The 19895-nt window shown below is 38.0% G+C and overlaps 1 protein-coding gene across 26 annotated transcripts in view; it reads right to left on the reverse strand.

The window, feature by feature from the left end:
- Window positions 1-19895, reverse strand: part of CLASP2 (cytoplasmic linker associated protein 2) — a 142110-nt gene that overhangs the window by 70967 nt on the left and 51248 nt on the right. For 18 of the 26 annotated variants that reach the window (XM_066191626.1, XM_066191599.1, XM_066191631.1 and 15 more), the window contains one exon: window positions 13475-13621. In XM_066191626.1, coding sequence (XP_066047723.1) covers window positions 13475-13621 — 147 coding nt within the window. Of the gene's footprint in view, window positions 1-13474; window positions 13638-14123; window positions 14451-19895 lie in introns of those variants that run through there. The other 8 variants (XM_066191726.1, XM_066191717.1, XM_066191695.1 and 5 more) reach the window with 3 other exon arrangements.

Genomic DNA, 19895 nt, shown 5'->3' on the forward strand with positions numbered 1-19895 from the left:
AATACCTACTCTGGAAAAGTAAATAGAAAAGTAGAGTTATAGAAGTTCTGTATTATTATTCAGTTACATAAATTCACAAGCACCTATGTTAACGCAGGGGAAAAAAGGTACTTTGCATTCCCATCCTTTGCTTACCAATTTTTTTCCTAGGGAATAAACTACAGAAACATTACAAATTGACACATATAGGTAATGAACATAAAAATACAGAAAAATGATTGGATTTCAAGTATTTCTAGTTCACTGCTGTACGCCATAAAGAAAAAGATTAAAAGGAGATGAAGTTGCATTTGCTAAGTAGATGCTGTCACCTTCAGTCTGCCCCAAAATATCACTTTCAAAAATTAGGAAATAGCATGCATTACGTGACAGGTATTTCTAGCACCTAAACATTATCTAGTAATGCATCCTGAGCAGTACGGGAAAATCCTTTATCCAAGGAGTAACATTTTTTTATTTCAAAAAAAGAAAGAGGAGGGACAGACCAATATTTAAAACCCATTTCACATAGTCCAGACACAGAGAACTTTCCATTTTCCTGAGTTTCAACAACTAGTTCAGATCTACAAAGTGATTTTCTTTTAAATTAATACTCTCCAAAAGTTGTTTTATTACCTTGTTGACTGGTAAAAAAAAAATATTACATGGTTCAAAGTTGTCTGTAAACCACATTTCACTTCTATTTCACTCATCTTTCTCCTCAACTGCATAATCACATACGCATACCAGAACAAAGTATAAAGTAACTTCTTTTCATATTGTATAAAAGTCAGAAGTCCACACTGCCTGAGGAGGAAAAATACTGTTCAATCTTCCCCTTCCCTTTCCAATCTCTCTGTTAGTACTTTTACCAATTAAGTTTACCAAATCACTCTTTCTGTAGAGACAGTCAAAAAATGACAGAACTCCACCTGTTCTTTCCCAACTCAGGAGAAAGTATTTTCCTGTGCTAACAAGATACATCACAGTCATACACAGATGCCTTCAAGGGATCTCTCATGCTTTTTGTAAGGCTCGACTCTCGTCCACAAAAGCAACATCAGAACTTTACTTTACATTCTCAGTTCAGACAGTGCTGCCTTCAGACCCCAAAGTGATCTATCTGACAGAGCACACATATAAGCTGTTTTGTTGCTGCTGTTGCTTACCTTCTCAGACCAAGCTTGTGATAACAAATTTCTTGTATCTCTCTCTAGTATTAATTCCTTCAACTGAAAAGTGCATGTTCAAGGCTCCCCACAGAACATACAGTCCTCTGACCAAATACGGACAAGTTCAGCTACTGCATTCCTAAAGGCAAGAGCACTATAAACAATTCTAGGGGGCTTTAACCCCACTGCATTTTAAACATCTTTAACTGCTCAGCACACAGCTAAAATCCAGAGCCTCATCAACTGGCTAATTACATTACCCTGTCTTTGGACTTGAACCAACTGAGCTTTTTTCAGCTGAGACCCGGAAGAAAAAATTCTCTCATGGAGAGGAAGAAAATTACACACAAGACATTCATCTACATTGTTAGCTAGTTTTCATTCATAACTTTTACTTATCCTTCAAGCCTTCTAGTTAGACAGACTCATAGAGAGCCCTAGAAGTCTCAGTTCCACTTCAGGAAGCTGGTGAGAATATACCGAACATAACAGACTTGATATGGATGCATATGTGGGCAACTGAAGCCTCTGTCAGTTTTACAGTGGAGTTGTGAAGAGTTTTGATAGGTATCTCTTTTAGGTTTCTCTTTCTTGTGTGTGTGTCTTCACGTTTGTTTTGTTTTTTAAACTGAAGTTAAATGAGTCTGGAAATGGAAGAAAAAAAAAATCCCTCACTTCCTGCAGACTGCTAACAGAGATGGCACCTTCATGAGTCAAATCTAAAGAACGTCTAACATTTTGCAAGGCCCTAGGAGTCTTTTTTTGGAAGAAGGTTTATTCCAGTCATAAGGTTGAGTTCAGCACTGAGAATAACTCAACACCAGAAAGGGTACTGTATGCAAGCAAGGGAATTACCCAGCCTTTTATGAAATCAATTTTTCACCCAGGAGTTAATTCCTGCAGTTGAGTTCTTCCCCTCCTCAGACTGAAACACTTGAAATACTTCCAATATATCACAACTTTGGAATGCTCATTTGCTCTTCTGCCTTGCTGCTCTCCCCAGTATTATCTACAAATCTGTACATCATGGGATGACAAAACAATGGGACAATGCTATATGGGAAAAGAAAGATGCTGAATGTGATTTTGGACTTGTATTTCTGTTTTGAAACAGAGAACTGATTATTCAAAGCATGCCTAACTGCTAAATAAAGTACACAAGTGTTGGCCTAAAAATACAAAAAAAAAAAAAAAAAATCACGTGATTTGTATCTGGTAGCAGGCCTTTACTGGTCAAACTCATTTTTTTCTATTTTTTTATGTCTTTTGACAAAAAATTCCCCGCAAAAAATTCCCCTGCGTAAAAAGGGATTTTCAAAGCCAGTATAGAAACTTAGGAGTAACAAATGCTCTAAAACTTTGTTTCACTTTTTGTTTCCAAATCCTTTTTTTCAAAATGTTTCTCTAAAAAAAGTTTAAGTATTTTCTGATACAACATGCATCACAATTTAACATCAATAAACTCTGAAAAGGATACTGTTTCTCAGGTATCTTTTATCCCTCAGAAATCTCTAACTGCAGGCAATAACTACCTTACTTAAGAACACATATCTACAGTAAAATGATGGGGACTACAATTTTTTTTTCTGAAAGACAACAAAATGTTACGGCTCTGCATCAACTAATTCCAAAGCTCAATTTCTGATCTATTAGAGACTGAAGCAAAAGATGCAGGTCATTTTGGACTGAAAGAAAAACCCACTGTTACCCTTTTGGCTTTGTAGGTTAATAAACAATCAGCTGTAAATTAGGAACAGACAGCAGCTTCAGCTCTGCGTGGGATAAATGGCCAGGATAAGCTCAAGTACTTACTCAGCTTTTCATATAATAGGTTAACTTGCAACTCCCACTCATTCCTACTGACCTCTCTCATTGTAGCCCTGGTACAGCTGAGCACTAAATCACAAAAGGGAGGGGCTAAACCGAGAATAAAATAAACTGGCCAAGAAGAATGGTTTCACTGAGCAAGTTCCCTAGTCTGCCTCACTGTGGGGCCATACAAACACCAAGGCAGCACAATCCAGTGGCTGACTCAGGATACAAATGAGTTAGAGAAGACAGTGAAGGAAACGCAGGCAGCTTGAGAAGAACACCTGCTGAAAGTCTAAGTATAGGCTGAGAGGAATAGAGGAATACTTAAACAAAATGAACTCAAGGAAGGACAACTGCAGAAGCTACATGGCGAAATGGACAGACTCTCTCACAAGACACTGAGTGGAGTGGATCTAAGGAAAGTGATGATACTAAACAAAAACAAACAAACAAGCCAATGCGCGCGCGCGCACACACACAAGCTATAAATAATAGAACACAACAACCTTACCAATGACAAAGACACAAAACCTAATTGTTTCTTCAGCATGGTACTTGCAATAACAATAACGACATTCTGTTCCCAGCCATAGTGGGCAGATGTTGCAAAGGTCATATTTAATTCTTTCTTTGAATGCACATTGTGTTGTCTGTTAGTCTCTGGAACTGGGATTTTTCCTGAATCTTCTGTAGCTCTCAGTCTTCAGAAAATCTACTTGTTTATCCTTGGGTCAGGTCAGGCCTTACTATTTACTTTTAAAGTGGTACTGTCGGGGGCCAGGGAAGGAAATTTCCAGTGCTTCATGATCTGAATTACCACCTCTGAGACGGCAAGGGTGACTTTTAAAACAATGACTCTGATAATGCCCTCCTGGACAGACCGATTTCAACCTCAGGAGCTCAGTAAGGAGTCTCTTTATCTTCCCAGGTATTGTAAGATTACTAAAATAGTCTAGAATAGCATCTTTTCATATGCACTTTTTGTAAGTCTGCTGCTGTAAAACAGGAACCAAATGTTCAGAAAATTGGCTGGGAATTGAGAAGTTTTGAAAATTCCCTTCAGGTTTTAAACCACTGAGTTATCTAAAGCTATTTGATATACTGTGCATGGAGACCTTGATGTATTAACAGATTCTAAATAAGAACATTCTAAATGTTCTTATTTCCATGTTTGAAAAAGAACTTCAACTGACAAACTTGAATAAAACCCCCCCATAAAACAAGCAAATAAGTATTCTTCAGTCTCAAGTATCTGTATGAAGCACAAAGGTGTGCTCTTTCATCACTGGGTGATTGAGAGTCACTTAGTATACATGCTTTCAGCTTGCCTGCTTAAGTAAGGAAAACATTTGAGAGAAACAAAGAAGAAGCAGTTGCTCAAGTAAAAACCACTTTGATCAACATTAGACAAGATTTTTTTTTTAAACAAGAACCATAGTTTCAGATCGTTGCACTGGTAAATCCTACAGGACGGCTATAATTAGACCAACTTAGATAAAATTATGTTAGTTTAAGTAACTTGTACTGTTACCATGACTTACTGGCTTTGCTATAAAAGTTAAGAAACAGATCATGCTGCTAACTGTCACAACTCTGCCAATAAAACTTTGGGGAAGACCAAACCATGAAGAGCTGCAGAGATCCTAGCTTAGATAAAAGTTTTTATCAACTGAATTTCAGCTGCTTTGTGTCCATTTCCTGAGGAAAACAGCAACTGCATCTGCAAACAAGTAACTCCCCACTCTCCAAAACCTCATTGTTATTATAAACTTTTGCAAGCACACACCTTGTCTACCAGAGAAGCCTCACAAACAGAAGTTCATTGGGAGATTACCTTACTGGGTTACTCAACACATTTATCTTATGGTAGTTATTACTTGCATATAGTGAAACAGGAGAGTGAGAGAATGCAAAAGGAGCCTGTACCAGTCTCATGGGCCACTGCAGTTCATGATTCAGTAACTTAGCCTAAAATGCCTCTGACTGAAGCTGAACTGCCTTTGACAAAAACACCCAGGCAGACAATTAGTATCAGCATACCTGTTCAGTTGTTTCAACGCAAGCCACCACAGTTTTTGAAATAAATTTCAGAATAAAATACTAAACCCAAACAAACCTTCCTCCCTGCCCCCCTCCCAGCATCTGGACTGGAAAAGCCTTCCTGTTGTTTTTAACCAGCTTAGCAAACAATTCAACTGACTAAGCAGAGTAGAAAAGCATTCACTAGAAAGCCTACTTTAAGGAAACTGACAGATGTATTCTGTCATGCTCAGCCCCAGTGACTGACATTCACTCTGAACTGACTTGTCCACCCCACTTCCTCCAGTGCCAAAAGTCATTGTCCCTGAGGCACCCAGAAAGTCATTCAAACTGAAACAGCAGCACAAACTGAACAAAACAGTACAATATATTAAAATACCTTTACAATACCTTGTATTCCTTACTTTATCTGGCTATATTTAAAATTTGGCAGACACAGCTAGAGAACTTCCCAAGAGAGCCCACCTGTACTGTGCCTGTTCCATTAAAACATTCCTCCTACATGCCAGAGCTATTGCTCATGAACAGAAGATTCCACCCAACAAGTGAGTGTGCTGTCTCTGAGGGCTGAGATGCTAAGCAGATCTCTCCATACAATTACATACCCCATGAGAGAACAGGAGCATGTCCCCCTGAGGAGGGACAAGCAGAAATTAGGAGTGAGCTGCACTTACAAGGTAGAAAGTGGTGCCAGGTTTTCAGCTATCAAGATAGCACATCTCAAGCCTTGAGGTGTGACATGTTAATCAGGTACAAATACAGGACTCCTGTACTACGAGGAAGCACAAAATAATTCCTAGGTGGACTGAAGATGACAGCACCAGCATGCTTACTGTAAAATTTGAAGCTGCTCTTGAGCATACAAATTCCTTTGGAATTATGTATTGAATATCACATGCTCCAAGAAACTTAGTCAGTAATGTCTGAAGCTGATTCTTAACACTGAAAGCATAGTTTCCACAAGTTTAGCCTCAATTCCTTTGTACACAGTTTCGCAGGTACAAAAGATTAATAATACTAGCCCTTCACAGACATGATGTGGAGATCAATTCAACTAATAAACATATATCAAGCATACAGTAAAAAAGAAAACTACAAAACAAGGAAAATAAGAGTGTTATACTTAGTACAAAGTTTGGACAGCATACTTTAGGTAAGACCAAAGCCTGGATGTGGAGGAAGACAAGCAGTCCCACAAGCAGTTCAAACACAGATACCAGACTTTTTAGGCTTATCCCAAATTGATTAATGTTGGTTTCCACTCAACTGGAAGCTCATGCAGTCATTTTTCAACTCATGCACAGTGTTCACGCTCCCACGGTAATCTTTCAAAGTGCTCATGTATTTCTCTCTTGGCACTCAGTTTTCATAAATAATTAAAAGAACATACATTGGCGACCCTGGTCATTTGTTCAGTTTCAACAGGTGAGTTTTGAAATTATGCTAATTTTATGAACACGACAGCATTAGTCTTATTTTCCGTCTTTAACATAACTTCCTAATAACCTACTGACATTTTACTTTAATGTGATCCTAGTTTTACATTTGAATGGGGGAAATTGCACTGATTATTTTACATTATAGAAATTACTGAGAACAAGCAGGAACACAAACAATTCATTTGTATCATCTGTAATTCTGATGTCAAAACAGAATGATTTGAGATACTGTGATGTAATAGTTTCAGTAACAGAATTTTCATTACTGTTGTCAGTGCCCACTTGTGTATTCCATACTGGAACAATTTAAACAGACACATTATTAACAACAATTCACATTACCTGTCATCACAAACTACACAATTACCTTTTTTACATGTTCTAGATAATACATTTTTCTCTTTTACTTCTAACAATTCACTAGGGCAAGACAGAAGGTCAAAGTAACTTGACTTTAATGTGTTGCTTTTTCTCTTATATTTTAAAGAACATTTAATTTATACGTTCCAAAAAAAACATTTCCAACACAGGTGCAAATACTTATATAAAAAAATAATTGCCCTTCCCTGCTTCTCCATTTGAAAGCATATACTACTGTCAAAAGAAATGAAACAGGTTTCTTAAGACTCTTCTCCCACACACCAACACACCACTCTACAAAGAGAAATCACACCTGATACTCTGCAAAGCAGCAATGCAGGAATGTTTTGTAATGATCATCTTTGCTTACTCTTCAACACAGTCACAGTCCATAACGACTACAAGTGGTAGGGTCAGCTGATTTTAGTCTATCTTCCTCTTCCCTCCTTCCTCTTTTTCCTTCTAGATTAACCCACATGAAAATATAAACAAATTGCTTCCTCTTCCTATTGCTTGAAATAATCAGTACCCAGTGTCAGCAGCTAAACAAGAGCTGGGTTGTATTCCTTATTCTCATCACTGTCTGGTACAACCATGACTGTCGGGGACCAGAACCCCAGGCAGAAATGTCACAAGCAGGCTGGGCTACATCTTGCAGTGTGCTTTTTATCTTCAGACTTCTTCATTTGTGCTCCACTGGTACTCTCTTCCTATTTTATCCATTTATAAGCTGAATTCAAGACTATGAGCCTTTTGAGAAAAGACTGTCTGATAAAACATCATGCTTATACCAACATAATGAATCCCACAATCTAACTGAAACTTCTAGAAATTAAGTGAAAAACAGGGTAGTATGAACTATCACTTGGGTGACACACAGGAAACAGAGAGACCAATGAACAGTGTTATGGACACATACAGGGATTTTCTGAAGGTACATGTATAGGTGTGTATACATATATATATATATATATATATATATATATATATATATATATATATATATTCACAATTTATCATGTTTGTTTGGTTTAATTCAGACTCCTTATCAAGGTGGATTTTTCAATCCCCCTGCTGAAGAGAGCTTCAAAGGAAGGTATTTGCTACAGGAATGGAAACTACAGTGATTGCACAACCATTTATAATGGTCCAAGGAGAATAGAGCACTGATCGTATGGATGGGAACCCTAACTTCACGTGCCATTCAGGGGAATAAACAACAACAAAATCCAGTAACTCTCAGAGGACATGGAAAGTTGAAAGTCCTCCTACCTCCTGAACTCGGCATTAGGTTAAAATACCTGCAGTTCATGACCACAGGATTGCAACCCAGCAATTCCACAGGCAAGGATCTCTTGGGATGGAAGCTAATTGACATTAACTGTGGGGAAAAGGAAGCAAACAGGCATTCTGTGGTAAATTCTCTGATTCAGACTCTGATACCCAAGGCTAATCTCCAAGGCTGCTCAGAATCACAAAAAGACTTTTTTAGCTGGGATGTTGAAGAAAAATCCTTGAATTTCATCACCACCTGGAAATCAAAAAGGAAACAAAGTGCCACAGAATGTAAGGGGTGCTTTGCTGACTGCTATTACCTCAGAGCAGATTTACATCATACAAAGGCGCGGGGTAGAACAAGGAAAACCAAAAAATCCTAGTTCATTTTACACAACAAATACAGCACTTTGGAAATCACTTAATGAAGGCAAACAAAAATAACAGAGGAAACATTCATGAACTTATCTTCTGCAGAATTCAAAATTAAAAACAAAAAAACCCCAAAAAAAACCCTTGTGGGCATTGATTATTATGAATTCTTTTTTGGATTTTGTACAAGTGAACATAGAACTCTCTTGACTCCGGAGACAATCGATACAGTGAGCATGTGTCTATCTTGTTTCAAGTCCATTCACTAACAATGTGTATTTACAGTTCCACAATTACTGAAGCCCTTTTAACACAAATGTTTCTTAACTACAGCACATAGTTTTAATGAGGTTAACTTCAACTGGCTGAGACTCCAGCTATCTTTCAGTCTCACATTTGTTTTATGCAGAGCCTTTCCATTTAAATTTTTTCCTACTAAAGCCTCTAAAGGCTCCAAAATGTCTTCTGCTAGGAAATCGAGCCAAAAAAAGCAAATAAGCACCATTTTAATACTTTTCAACAAAGAGCTGTATGTCTGTTATTGAGGAGGGAAAAAAGCATAATGACAGATGTGAAAACCTAACTTAAAATTTCCCAAAGCCGGGAACATCCTCCTACAGTTCCTACATTTAGGGGGTTACTATAGTTCTGACAGCCTTCCCTTGCCAAACTGCTCTCCTGCACCTGGTTCAATCAGGTTTTTCAGTTACTTGCTTTCAACAGATGTGTTGTTTCAAAAAGTGTAACAACATTGTCAGTGTAAGACAATAACCAAGACATAATACTGCCAGCCCACCAAGGTACAAAAGATTTTAAAAACCCAAATAAACTAGACACTAAAATACACCATTGCAGTATCTTCCTGCTGAAAACGCTGTGAACAGTAATTTGAAACAAGGTGAACTTCATATAACACTAATAATAATGCTCCAGCCCCACATTGGTTTTTGTGAAAAAATACAAAAGAAAATTAACACAAACTTCTGTCATGATTGTATTTCATCAGCAAGCATTTCTTCCAAAGGCCACATGGCTCTTTTGAAGAATCACCATTTCTACATTTAATCCATTTTAAAGACTACTGACCTAAACTGACATTTTGGGAAAAGAGAGGATGCCAGACTTCTTCTTGAGACAGCCTGAGGTTTCCTACTAACGCTTAAATTACATAAAGCTTCCAAATGTATACAAGCAGGCAATTCCCTAGAAGACTTGGAACAAGGCTTTCACACTTGCAAGAGAACTTGCCAAAGACCTATAAGATATCTTGAACAGCACAGGGACAGGAATATAGCTCATTTGGCTGACATACTGAAGTCCTTTTATCCTGTAAATTATGGTGTCCCTTAGGATTAAAAAGCTGTTTGTGCCATACTGCCAAGAAAAAGCCTCTGAGTGTCCACTTCTGCAAGGGTAGAACACCGTGCACATCCTCAGTGAAAAGGCTTTAGAGGAAAGAGGTATTTCCAGAGCCTCTACCACCTGAATGAAGAGCTGAGAGCAAGTGTATCACAAGTACGTAGATCAGCAGTGCGCTTGCTGGCAAAGGTCTGACTTAGGGAAGTGTATTGACCATGGAATAAGAAATATGCCAAACAAAGCACTGTCCCTATTAAGTGGAAGACCTATCACTTCTCATTCATCACTAAGAAGCAGCTCAGTGTCTGAACACTTCCAAGCAGAGAAGTCCGAGAAGAAACAGCCTGCTGGATTCTTTTCTCCCAGGGCAGTAAACCACTGTGGCTGCCTGATCTGGTACTTTTTTGGCAAGCAGTCTTCAGTAGGCTTGATCACGCCTGTCAGCAGCTCCACAAGTTCAACAAGCCTTCCCATCCCCACTGCCAATAGGAAAACGCCCGGCACAGTCATTCCCAGCACAAGGAGAGAGAGCTCCAGGCTGAGTAGAACACAGCTATTGCTCATATAAATACCTGTTTCACCTGCCTTTCTGGACAATGATGCTGCACTTCCAGTGCCACCAAAGTACATTTCCTACATAAAATGGAAAATGCCCAAAAGAGTGAGAAATTCTTTTTTTGAATGTCAGATGGGTCCTTTCACTGGAATGGCATATCTGGGAAGTGGTAGAATTACTCATTTCTTCATTAAGAACCATCTCCACGACGAATATAATGAAAAGCCAGGCATCTGAAGTATAAATTCAGCAGGTGTCAGCAGATAAGAAAGCCAGCAGCATGGCTAAGGAGTTCCATTTTCTCAGTCTCAAGACAGGATAGCCTCAAATCCATTCTGGACCCAGGGAAAAAAACCCGCACTTTGCCACCTACTACTCATAGGAAAATCCACCTTTGTCAAGCAACATCCCATGAAAATGATCTTTGGGATCCTTTAAAATATAAAAGGCTGTTTAAATAAATGGAACTTGCAGTAATCTCAGCCTTTGCTCAACACAACTTCCATCTGCAGTGAATTCTGCCTGGTCACAGAAGTCTCAAGAGGAGAAACTGAAGTAAAAGATTTGCTTCAACTACAGGTCACTTATGTGACTTTGGAGATTTTTGTGAAAGGGAAATAAAAAGCCACACAGTTAAAGGAGCTGCTGCTAGTTCTTCCTCCAAGGCTGAACTGCAACTTCTGAATATGGAATAATGGATACTTGGGAGTCAGAAAAAAGGGACAAGCAGGACCAACAGGTGGCAGAAGCACGAGGTGTGCAGTGAAAGCCTGAAATACCCATCCAGTGCTTATGATGAAAAGAGCTGGCATGTCCACTGACCACTGACTTGGAATGGAGTGCTGAGCACAAGGATCTGGGACTGTAGGATACAGCCAAGCCTTACTACATCAGCAAGAGCAAACAACTTCCAGAACTACAAATTTACTCCACAGAGATGGCAATTTTGAGTCTGGAGAAATATCTCAGGTGTACTTTAGGCACCTGCAAATTAGATCCTACAGAAACTGGATATGAAAGAGCATCAAGGTTTTGTTGTAGCCATGAAGATCCAGGAAGTCTCTAGATAAGCAGAACAGGACACCCTAACTGGAGTCTCCAAAGACCATGGTGCTCTGTGGAATAAAGCTTTCCAAACTCAGCATTTTGTCCCATAATACCAGCATGCCTCTAGACACTTCTCCTGTTCCTGTGTACATGTCTCTAGTAGCCATTTCTGACCACAGTTAGATGGGACAGCAAACTGCCCAGACCTCTTGTCTGACATACTGTCATTGTCCATATTAAGATTATTACAGGAAACTCCTCACTTCTGGAAGAGACTATGACCTTATTGTTTAAGAAATACATTTGGCATCTACACTAATGTTCTTGATTAGGCTAAGAGATGGAGGATTTGTAAATACTGCATTAAAATTCTGACTACAGACACCCAACCAAATAAAAAAAGAGGGGAAATAGACGAGTATGTAAAGACACCCCAGTATCTGCCACAGTTGAAAGGGAATGGTATAAAGCAAGGAATGACCAAAGTACTCTGGTTCTGGCGTGCTTAAATATTTTTGAAGTTTGGCAGTATAGGAAAAGGAGAAAAAAAACATGTAATAATTTGGGGGGTGGAGGGGGGTGATCTGCTTTACTACTGTATTTTTAGAAAACCTGAAAAATCAGTGGGTGGTTATTCTATTCTCATCTCCTTTCACTTTGTATCTCCATGTTTTTACTGTAGACCATGTAAAGTGAGAGCCTACATGTAAAAAAAATTACATTAAAAACCATCTATATTTATTAAAATATTATTAAAAGCCCATACTGAAATAAACAGGAATCCCAAGCATTCAGTTCTGGTACTACGTATGTTAGTCTTGCATGCAAAAAATAACATGCTTCAGGTTAAAGGCAATTACATTATAATTAATTGTTTATTTATATTTATTTATAGTACTTATTATGCGCATTAATAACAACAATAATAAGTATCAATGAGATAATTTTCTTTATGGAATCTTTTAGGTGGCATTTTCTAATACTATTCTGATATACATTGCTATCAATTCACAGTTACACTATGACAGTGCTGATCCAGCCCTATGGAAATCTTTTCAATTTATTAGGAATTCTTAAGATCACAATTAAAAACCAATAAATTTTCAAAACATTAGCTGTATCTTAGTAATGTGAAAATACATAAGGCAGCTTGTTTGCCATGTATATCTTCTTCCAAATTTTATATTTGCTTTGCAGATCACATATGGGATTACATGAACAGGAACATGGAAACATTACTCTTACAAAAACCCCTTATTAAAAGAACCACTTATTCATAAAAACCCTGTACCTGAAGTATGGTCCATTTCCACAGAATGATGTATTTTTTCTGAATGTGTACATGAAGCATCAAAAAGCAGCCACTTCTTTAGCAGTAAACAGTTGCTTTTGTTAGACTACCCCCGCCCTAAAAAAATGCGGATTTCCCTGTTCTAAGATCATAATTACTAAGCATTCCTCATTACACTGCTTTAAAGCCATACCATGCAAAAACATCCTGCCAAAGCTTTTGGCCCTCATTTTTTATTTTTCACAGCCAAGTTCTCAATACTGACAGCTAAAAGAATAATAACAAAAGTCACCCAGATGTAATATACACCTCTGATGAGGGCTCTGGGTGATGGCTAATTCTTTCTAGCCACGTGAAACAGTGCAGAGCTACAGTAAAAATTTAATCGACAAAGACCTTCTCCAGAATTTCACAGGATATTTATATATACAATAAGTGCAGTGTGGATTCCAGCAGACACCCATACATATACATATACATATATATATATATATATATATATATATATTAATTTCACCAACATAAACGCTCCAGACATTAATTTTATTTATGAGAGACCTTAATAAGCTCAGTGCATACTCACAAAAACAGACAGACATGCACACACCTTTACAGATGAATAATTACATAAAACGAGGTCCCTTACTGTTCTCAGCTCTGCAAAAATACTGCAGTCATGAATTAAACATCACCTTCCAAAGTTCTCTGTTTTGTGCCTGCTCTGGCAAGGTTTCTGGGAACACTGATTAGAATCTGAATAGCTTTACATTACCTCCAACCTTAGGCCCACCAGCTGATCCTGGCTTTCTTGAACTGTTTGAAGGATTTCCTGGCTTTTTAGGTGCTGGAACCTTGAAGGCTGAAGCAGCTGACGATGGCCTATTTCCATCCACTGACTCTTCATCATCAAAGCTTTTGTCTAGAAAAAGATACATTAAATAAAAATAGAGCTATTAGAATGGGTGTATTTTCATTTCCTAACCAACTATTTTCCTTCACATTTTACAGAAATTCACAAAATGCATAAATAAAAACAAGTATTTAACAGTTTGTCCTGTCTCTGACTGAGAAATAAAATTACAATGGAAGATAAACAGCATTTTCTACATCTCAAGTTCTTACAAATGTTATTTTATCTTCATAATTAACCACAGTATAACTGAGCATAAAAACGAATCCTACATATCCACTCCCACAAAGGAAAAAATATATTTGCACAGTCTACATTTTTTTAACCATTTCTTAATATTTTCTGAAAGTAAAGCCCTTAATATAATTTTTATCATTCCAGACCACCAAAGAAAAATGCTTCTCCTTCTCCTTCTTTCACTCATGCATGCATTTTCTGCTACACATCCTCCCACAATGTGTCTAACTAGCACTCCCTGTCTCTTTCCTTCCACCCCGATTTTTCAACTTACAATCACAGATCCTCTTGCAGATCAGTCGCCTCATTCCTCTGATAGCTCTTCAATCCCCTCACCCTAGGACGGACCCAGCACATCACATGGCCACAAGCAGTAAATTCTTAATACTTATCAAAGATTCTATCAGAATCTGCTCGCAAACACCCTAGATCCACCATTGAGATTTGTGCCGGCATCTTTCTCTCCCTTCCCTGCACTAGGTGCTGCACAACCAATGAGCTGCAAGGTGACATCATCTTCTGGGAGCCAACGCCAGAGGAAAAGGTGAAAATTCTCCATGCAAATAAATTCATTCCCACACACGGTATTTGCCACTATTCCAATCCTTCGTTAAAAAAATTAGACAGGCAGACAATATCCCGGGGCTTGCACTCCTCTTTCCTATCATTTCAGGTTTGTGTATTTTTAATCATGAAAGAAATTAATCTCTGGTGACTAAATAGTCTCTATTATAAATTCAAAATATTGTGCCTTAGAAGAACCCCAACATATTCCAACAGCAGAACATTATGTTTTCCCCACCCACTTAGGGAAGAAGGATTTATCTATAAGCTTGAGCACAGAAAACACACCAGCCTATGGTTCCTATAATAAATAAAATGGGCGAGGCTGAGATACATCTGCACAACAGTAATCAAAGATCAATTTACCATATTACCTGCTCTAAAACCTGCCATTCAAAAAAAAAACCCAAAACACCACCAAATTAATTGCAAAGCTTCATCATTTCTGGAATGGTTAACTGTTTACCCATAGCTTATTCAGAACTTGCTCCCAGGGAAATGTCAACTATATTTAACAATGTAGCCTCCCAGAGGAAGGCAGCTAGCATTAAAGGGTATAGCAAGGTTTTGTCCAGCCGCATTTGCGGCATCATCAAGCATCAGAACACCCTGTATTTAATGTGTCCAAGATCACTGCCGCTACAGTTAGTACATTTTTCAAGCATTTGCCAAAAGCTGTGTTCTGCACTAACAAATCTCCATGATCAAAGAAACAAACCATCACAAGGAAAATATGGATAACAATTTTCATTAACATTATTTCCTCCTCTCCTATAAACAATGATTTTTAAGTGAATCTTGCTAAGAGTAATTGTTTGGATCTGTAAACTCCAATTTGGAGGAAAAGGCATCAGCCTTCCCCCTCACTGTCCTGTGTGTTGCCATGGAAACAGCACTCCCGCTCAGCATACGGGCTGAGCCAGAATACATTTTGATTCCTGATGCTTTTACTCTCACTATCTTAAATAGAACCCGACATCAAGATTTTGAGCAAGGAAACCACCAACACAAAGACCAGATAAAGTGAAACAACTTAAACACTGTGAAAGAAGGGTAAGTGGCAAGGGTTAATATCTAGGATACCTGCAACATTACAGGTAATTTTGAAATAGCATTAGAAATATCTTGCAGATTTTTGAACAGCATGAACATGTCAATACTGACACATGAGTATGCAATCATGAAAACAGACTAAAAGCGAAAACACGCTTTGCAAATAAAAATGGTTCTGTTGCCGCACTTTCAAATCTGATGAAGAAACAGGCAAGACTTTCACGCTACTACCCAACAGGTCTACAATGCAGCACTGATATGCAAATATTGCTCAAGCCTTTGAAACCACAAAGTTATGTGCAATACAATCTTAAAAATAGAAAGTGAGCATTTGCTCATTTATGCAAAATCTCCTAATCAAGAAAAATCTAGACAGACCCAAACAACTCTGTACTTTGGGAACCAGTGACTCAGATAAATTAATTTTGTTTTTTACCAAACAATTCATTATGAAGGAGTATCAAAGATGGGTAATTGTAGAAGTTATTGCTCAACCCCAAAATGTACAAATAGAATTTCAGAAAAAAAATGCAAAGGCAAATGTTTTGACCTACTGATGTATTGTGCATATTAGAAAATACACTGGATAGTGTTTTTATAATACTGTCAAGTTACTTTGCCTAGTTAAAGAATATTTTTTCATACACTTAAAAGATAACACTGGATTAAGAATCTACACTATGAAATAGTTTTACATGGTTTTTCAGTCCACATGAAACTCATCCTTTGAAAATAAATGCCTTTTTTTTAAGATACACAGAACTGATTTAAACCACTGATACATGAGTGTTCTTAACCAGACTGTTCATGGTTTATGTTAAAATAAATTAAAAATTGCTCTGCAGTTACTTGAAGTGTTCCAAAATAACAGCACAGTACCATAAGCATGTAAAATTAATGGCTGAAAAGGAGCTGTTTGAATTCTATTAAGGCTAAAGTGATAATGCAGCTGAGCCTCTTTTGTTCTGGATTTGTTTTTTAAATAAACATAAGCAGGAAAATTCCATACTGTCTTTTAAAGAAACCAGAAGTTTCCCCCACCCTTTTAGGCCTTTACACTTCTATTTCCCTAGGATTTACCATCAAAATCCCAAGTGATCTTTAGGGACATTCCATTTTCAGAACTATGCCTTACACTGTGAACATCCAAAACCTGAAGTCTGTATTTACAGCACTTCGTGAAAACAGAGCATTGTATTTGCTTCCCCTACAGTGTGTCTTCCATGTGCTCTCGCTCATCTGCAATAATCCACTCGCTGGTAGTTCCTGTAAAAGCATTTCCATGTACTTCAGCATGGAGAAGCCCAGCGCCAGTTGTAACTGTGGCTCCCCAGGGCATCATCAAGGAGCAGTTCCGCTCAATCTGGCTTTACTACGTGCCTTTGGCTGGCCAAAGGACCAGGCATGGAGCTCCTGACAGCCAGCACACAGAGCACCGGGATGGATGCGTTTCAGAATCAAATTGGGCCTCTAATGTTAGTTTTATGCAGTCTATGAACATAATATATTTCCACAACCGAAGTCATAAAAGCCTAAATGTAATTGGTATTTCAAAACAAAGCCATCTGATGGATGCAAACTTTTTTCATTCTAAAATGGCTGCACAATTTTCATTCTAGGTAATTTTAACACTTTCAGAGTATCAAATTTTGCACATGCAAATACACCTGACAGCTAAGAAACAGTGCTTTAAAACAAAACTCCAAAGTACTAAACATAAAAAGTTATATGAATTGCTAGCAACACACAGAACATCTTAAAGGGAAAACACAAATTAAAGACACCTGAGCCTCAGTTATTGTGCTCTGTACACTGTTCTTGTACTTGATATTTACTATTTTAAACCACAGTGGATAAGGAGTTTTGGAAGTAAGCACACCATACAGAGAAGAGCCTGGAATCTAGTACTGCCAAAAGCTCCTACAGAAATCTGATGAGCAACAAATGCTCTCACTCTGGTACAAGCTCTCTTCCAGATGAACAATTTCAAAGCCAGAGAAGAAAAAATTCAAGAAAAGGTTTTTATCTTCAGAAAGCTAGGAACTCTAAATTCAAAATCTGAACATTAGAAGTTTTCTCTTCAAATGAAGGGCAGAGATCAGCACCACAGAGGACATTCAGCAGGTACAATGCACCAAGTGAACTGCTATCAATGAACTGCTGTGCATTTCTATAAAACCTTTCAAGAGCTGTCTAAGAAATATTTCCAGTAAAAGACCCTCCAAATCAACCTGCAGGACACATCATAACTCCAAGTCTACCACACTTTCTGAACTTATGATTTACCAAAGTTATTTGAAGATTAAATCCAGGCAGACAGACCAAAACTTGAAGTATCACAGAGCATTAAATACTACAATTCTTAAGAAACAAACTATGCCACTTGAACTAAAAATAAATAAAATATATGTGCTATCTTCCTGCCTTGCATTACTCCTGGGGGTCAGATCACAAATTTGTAGTGTATATTTTCTGAAGTATTCAGAGAGATCAAAGCATAAATATTTATAATGAAACTTGATATTCAAAGAATATTCTAGTACTCCCAATATTTTAAACTTCAAAACAATCTGTTTACTGTGATTTGCCTACAGAGCAGTAATTATGTATCCAGTAAACATAAAGATGTGTCCAGTGACAAGGACAATCTAGAGAGGAATCTAAAGTTTTTCATATCCAGAGAGAAAAAACATTTTATTTTCAAAGAAGATTAAATTAGAATACATTTATTGTCACTGCACCTCATGCCTCGACTTTAACTAGCCTGAAGATTCATATAACTAATGTGACATTCTGGTATCTAACATTCTGTAAGTCACAGTAACAGAAAAACGAAATCAGTATCACCTACACAGCAGCACAAATACAAGATCTATATTCTAGAAGTGCGATTCAGCAGTAGGAAATCAGAAGTAAACTGACTTAAAGCAGATCCTCAAGTGACATAAGGACGAAAAAACTGGATCCCTGCAGTAATACTTAACTAGAGCTGGCAATAAAAGCAAATCTGGACACTGTTTTCAGCAGCAACATCTTACATATCTAACACAACTAGGGCTGTAAATACCAACTTACAGTATTTTACTGTAGACTGACAATAGTCAAACCAGAGAACACAGTATATTTAATATTTACATGGCCAATAAAATGACTAAATAGTAAGTGTTTTCTACCTTCTGTTAACACTTCCTTTTTCACACCACAAAATATTTATGAGGACGACTGCAAAATCCTGCCTAAGGAAAAAAAAAAAAAAAAAAAAAAAAAAAAAAAAAAAAAAAAAAAAAAAAAAAAAAAAAAGAACAAGTAGATGAACTCTTCACATTTTCCAAGTCACTCCCCCATTCTGTGCCTACCAAGACAACCACTGCAAGTCCCTTCAGTGACTTACAAACATAGACTGCATCAATGCATCAATTACTTGGAACATCTGGGACTGGATCATTAGCTCAATTCCAGATGAACTGGTGTGGCCTACAACAACTTCTGTCAAGCATGAAAATGAAGCCGCAAGCACTACACATGCATCAAGTTAGCTGATCCCTCTAATCCATACTTGAAGCCAATGCCCCACATCATTTAGTGTGAACTTTATCCCTTACACATCAGGCATTCCATACAGTCCAAATCTGTTTGTCCTGACACAAAGGACAGGATTCATTTGCCTAAGCACAAACATCTAAAACCAGTTTAGACAGTCCTGGGCATCCTGTCTGGTGGCCAGCTGACATTCCAGAAGGCCACAGTTCTCTTGCGGGTCTCGTGTCACGCCTGCTCGCTCCGCGTGGCTACTGTGGATACCGCAAGGCACACCCTCAGCTGGACAGATCCATTGCACCTAAGAAGCTTCACATCTACCATAAAGGCATCACTCCTTGGCATTCTCCCTGTGCCACAGCACGTCTTGGAATCCCAAACCAACGGGAGACAAATTCTCATGCCCAAACAAAAGCCTGCTTCCCACAATGATGGAGCATGGCTCTTCCAGAGAGAATGGCAGAGGCACAGAAGCAATATGTGGCCACTTGCTGATGAATTTTACTTTACTTCATGTTACCTCCTTTGCTCCTCTTTGCCTTCCTGAAGGAAGCAACTGTACCAATGACTCAGTGCTGGCAAATGGTTCTCTTCTGTGCAATATATGCTGATGCTCATCAGCAAAATCTTAAACTCCTACCAAAAGAGACTCCTTTCTCTGCAGTAGTTCATAGGGGATAGACGAGAAAAAAATACCAATGAGAACAGTGTTTAAAGAACAACAGAACTTGGCTCAAAAATCTCCTAAAGTTCTTAAACCAAACATATTCCTTCACATGCTTTTTTTTTAGGCAGTTCCAATGAACTAGTGTCTTAAAAAAAAAAAATCAAAAAGGCAGAAAGTAAGGGGAACAAGAGTCAGTAGACAGGAATAAAGCAAATATCTATCAGT

Source organism: Chamaea fasciata, unplaced genomic scaffold, assembly GCF_029207755.1.
Source record: "Chamaea fasciata isolate MVZ Bird 193981 ecotype frontalis unplaced genomic scaffold, bChaFas1.0.hap1 SCAF_1, whole genome shotgun sequence".
Classification (NCBI taxonomy): domain Eukaryota; kingdom Metazoa; phylum Chordata; class Aves; order Passeriformes; family Sylviidae; genus Chamaea; species Chamaea fasciata.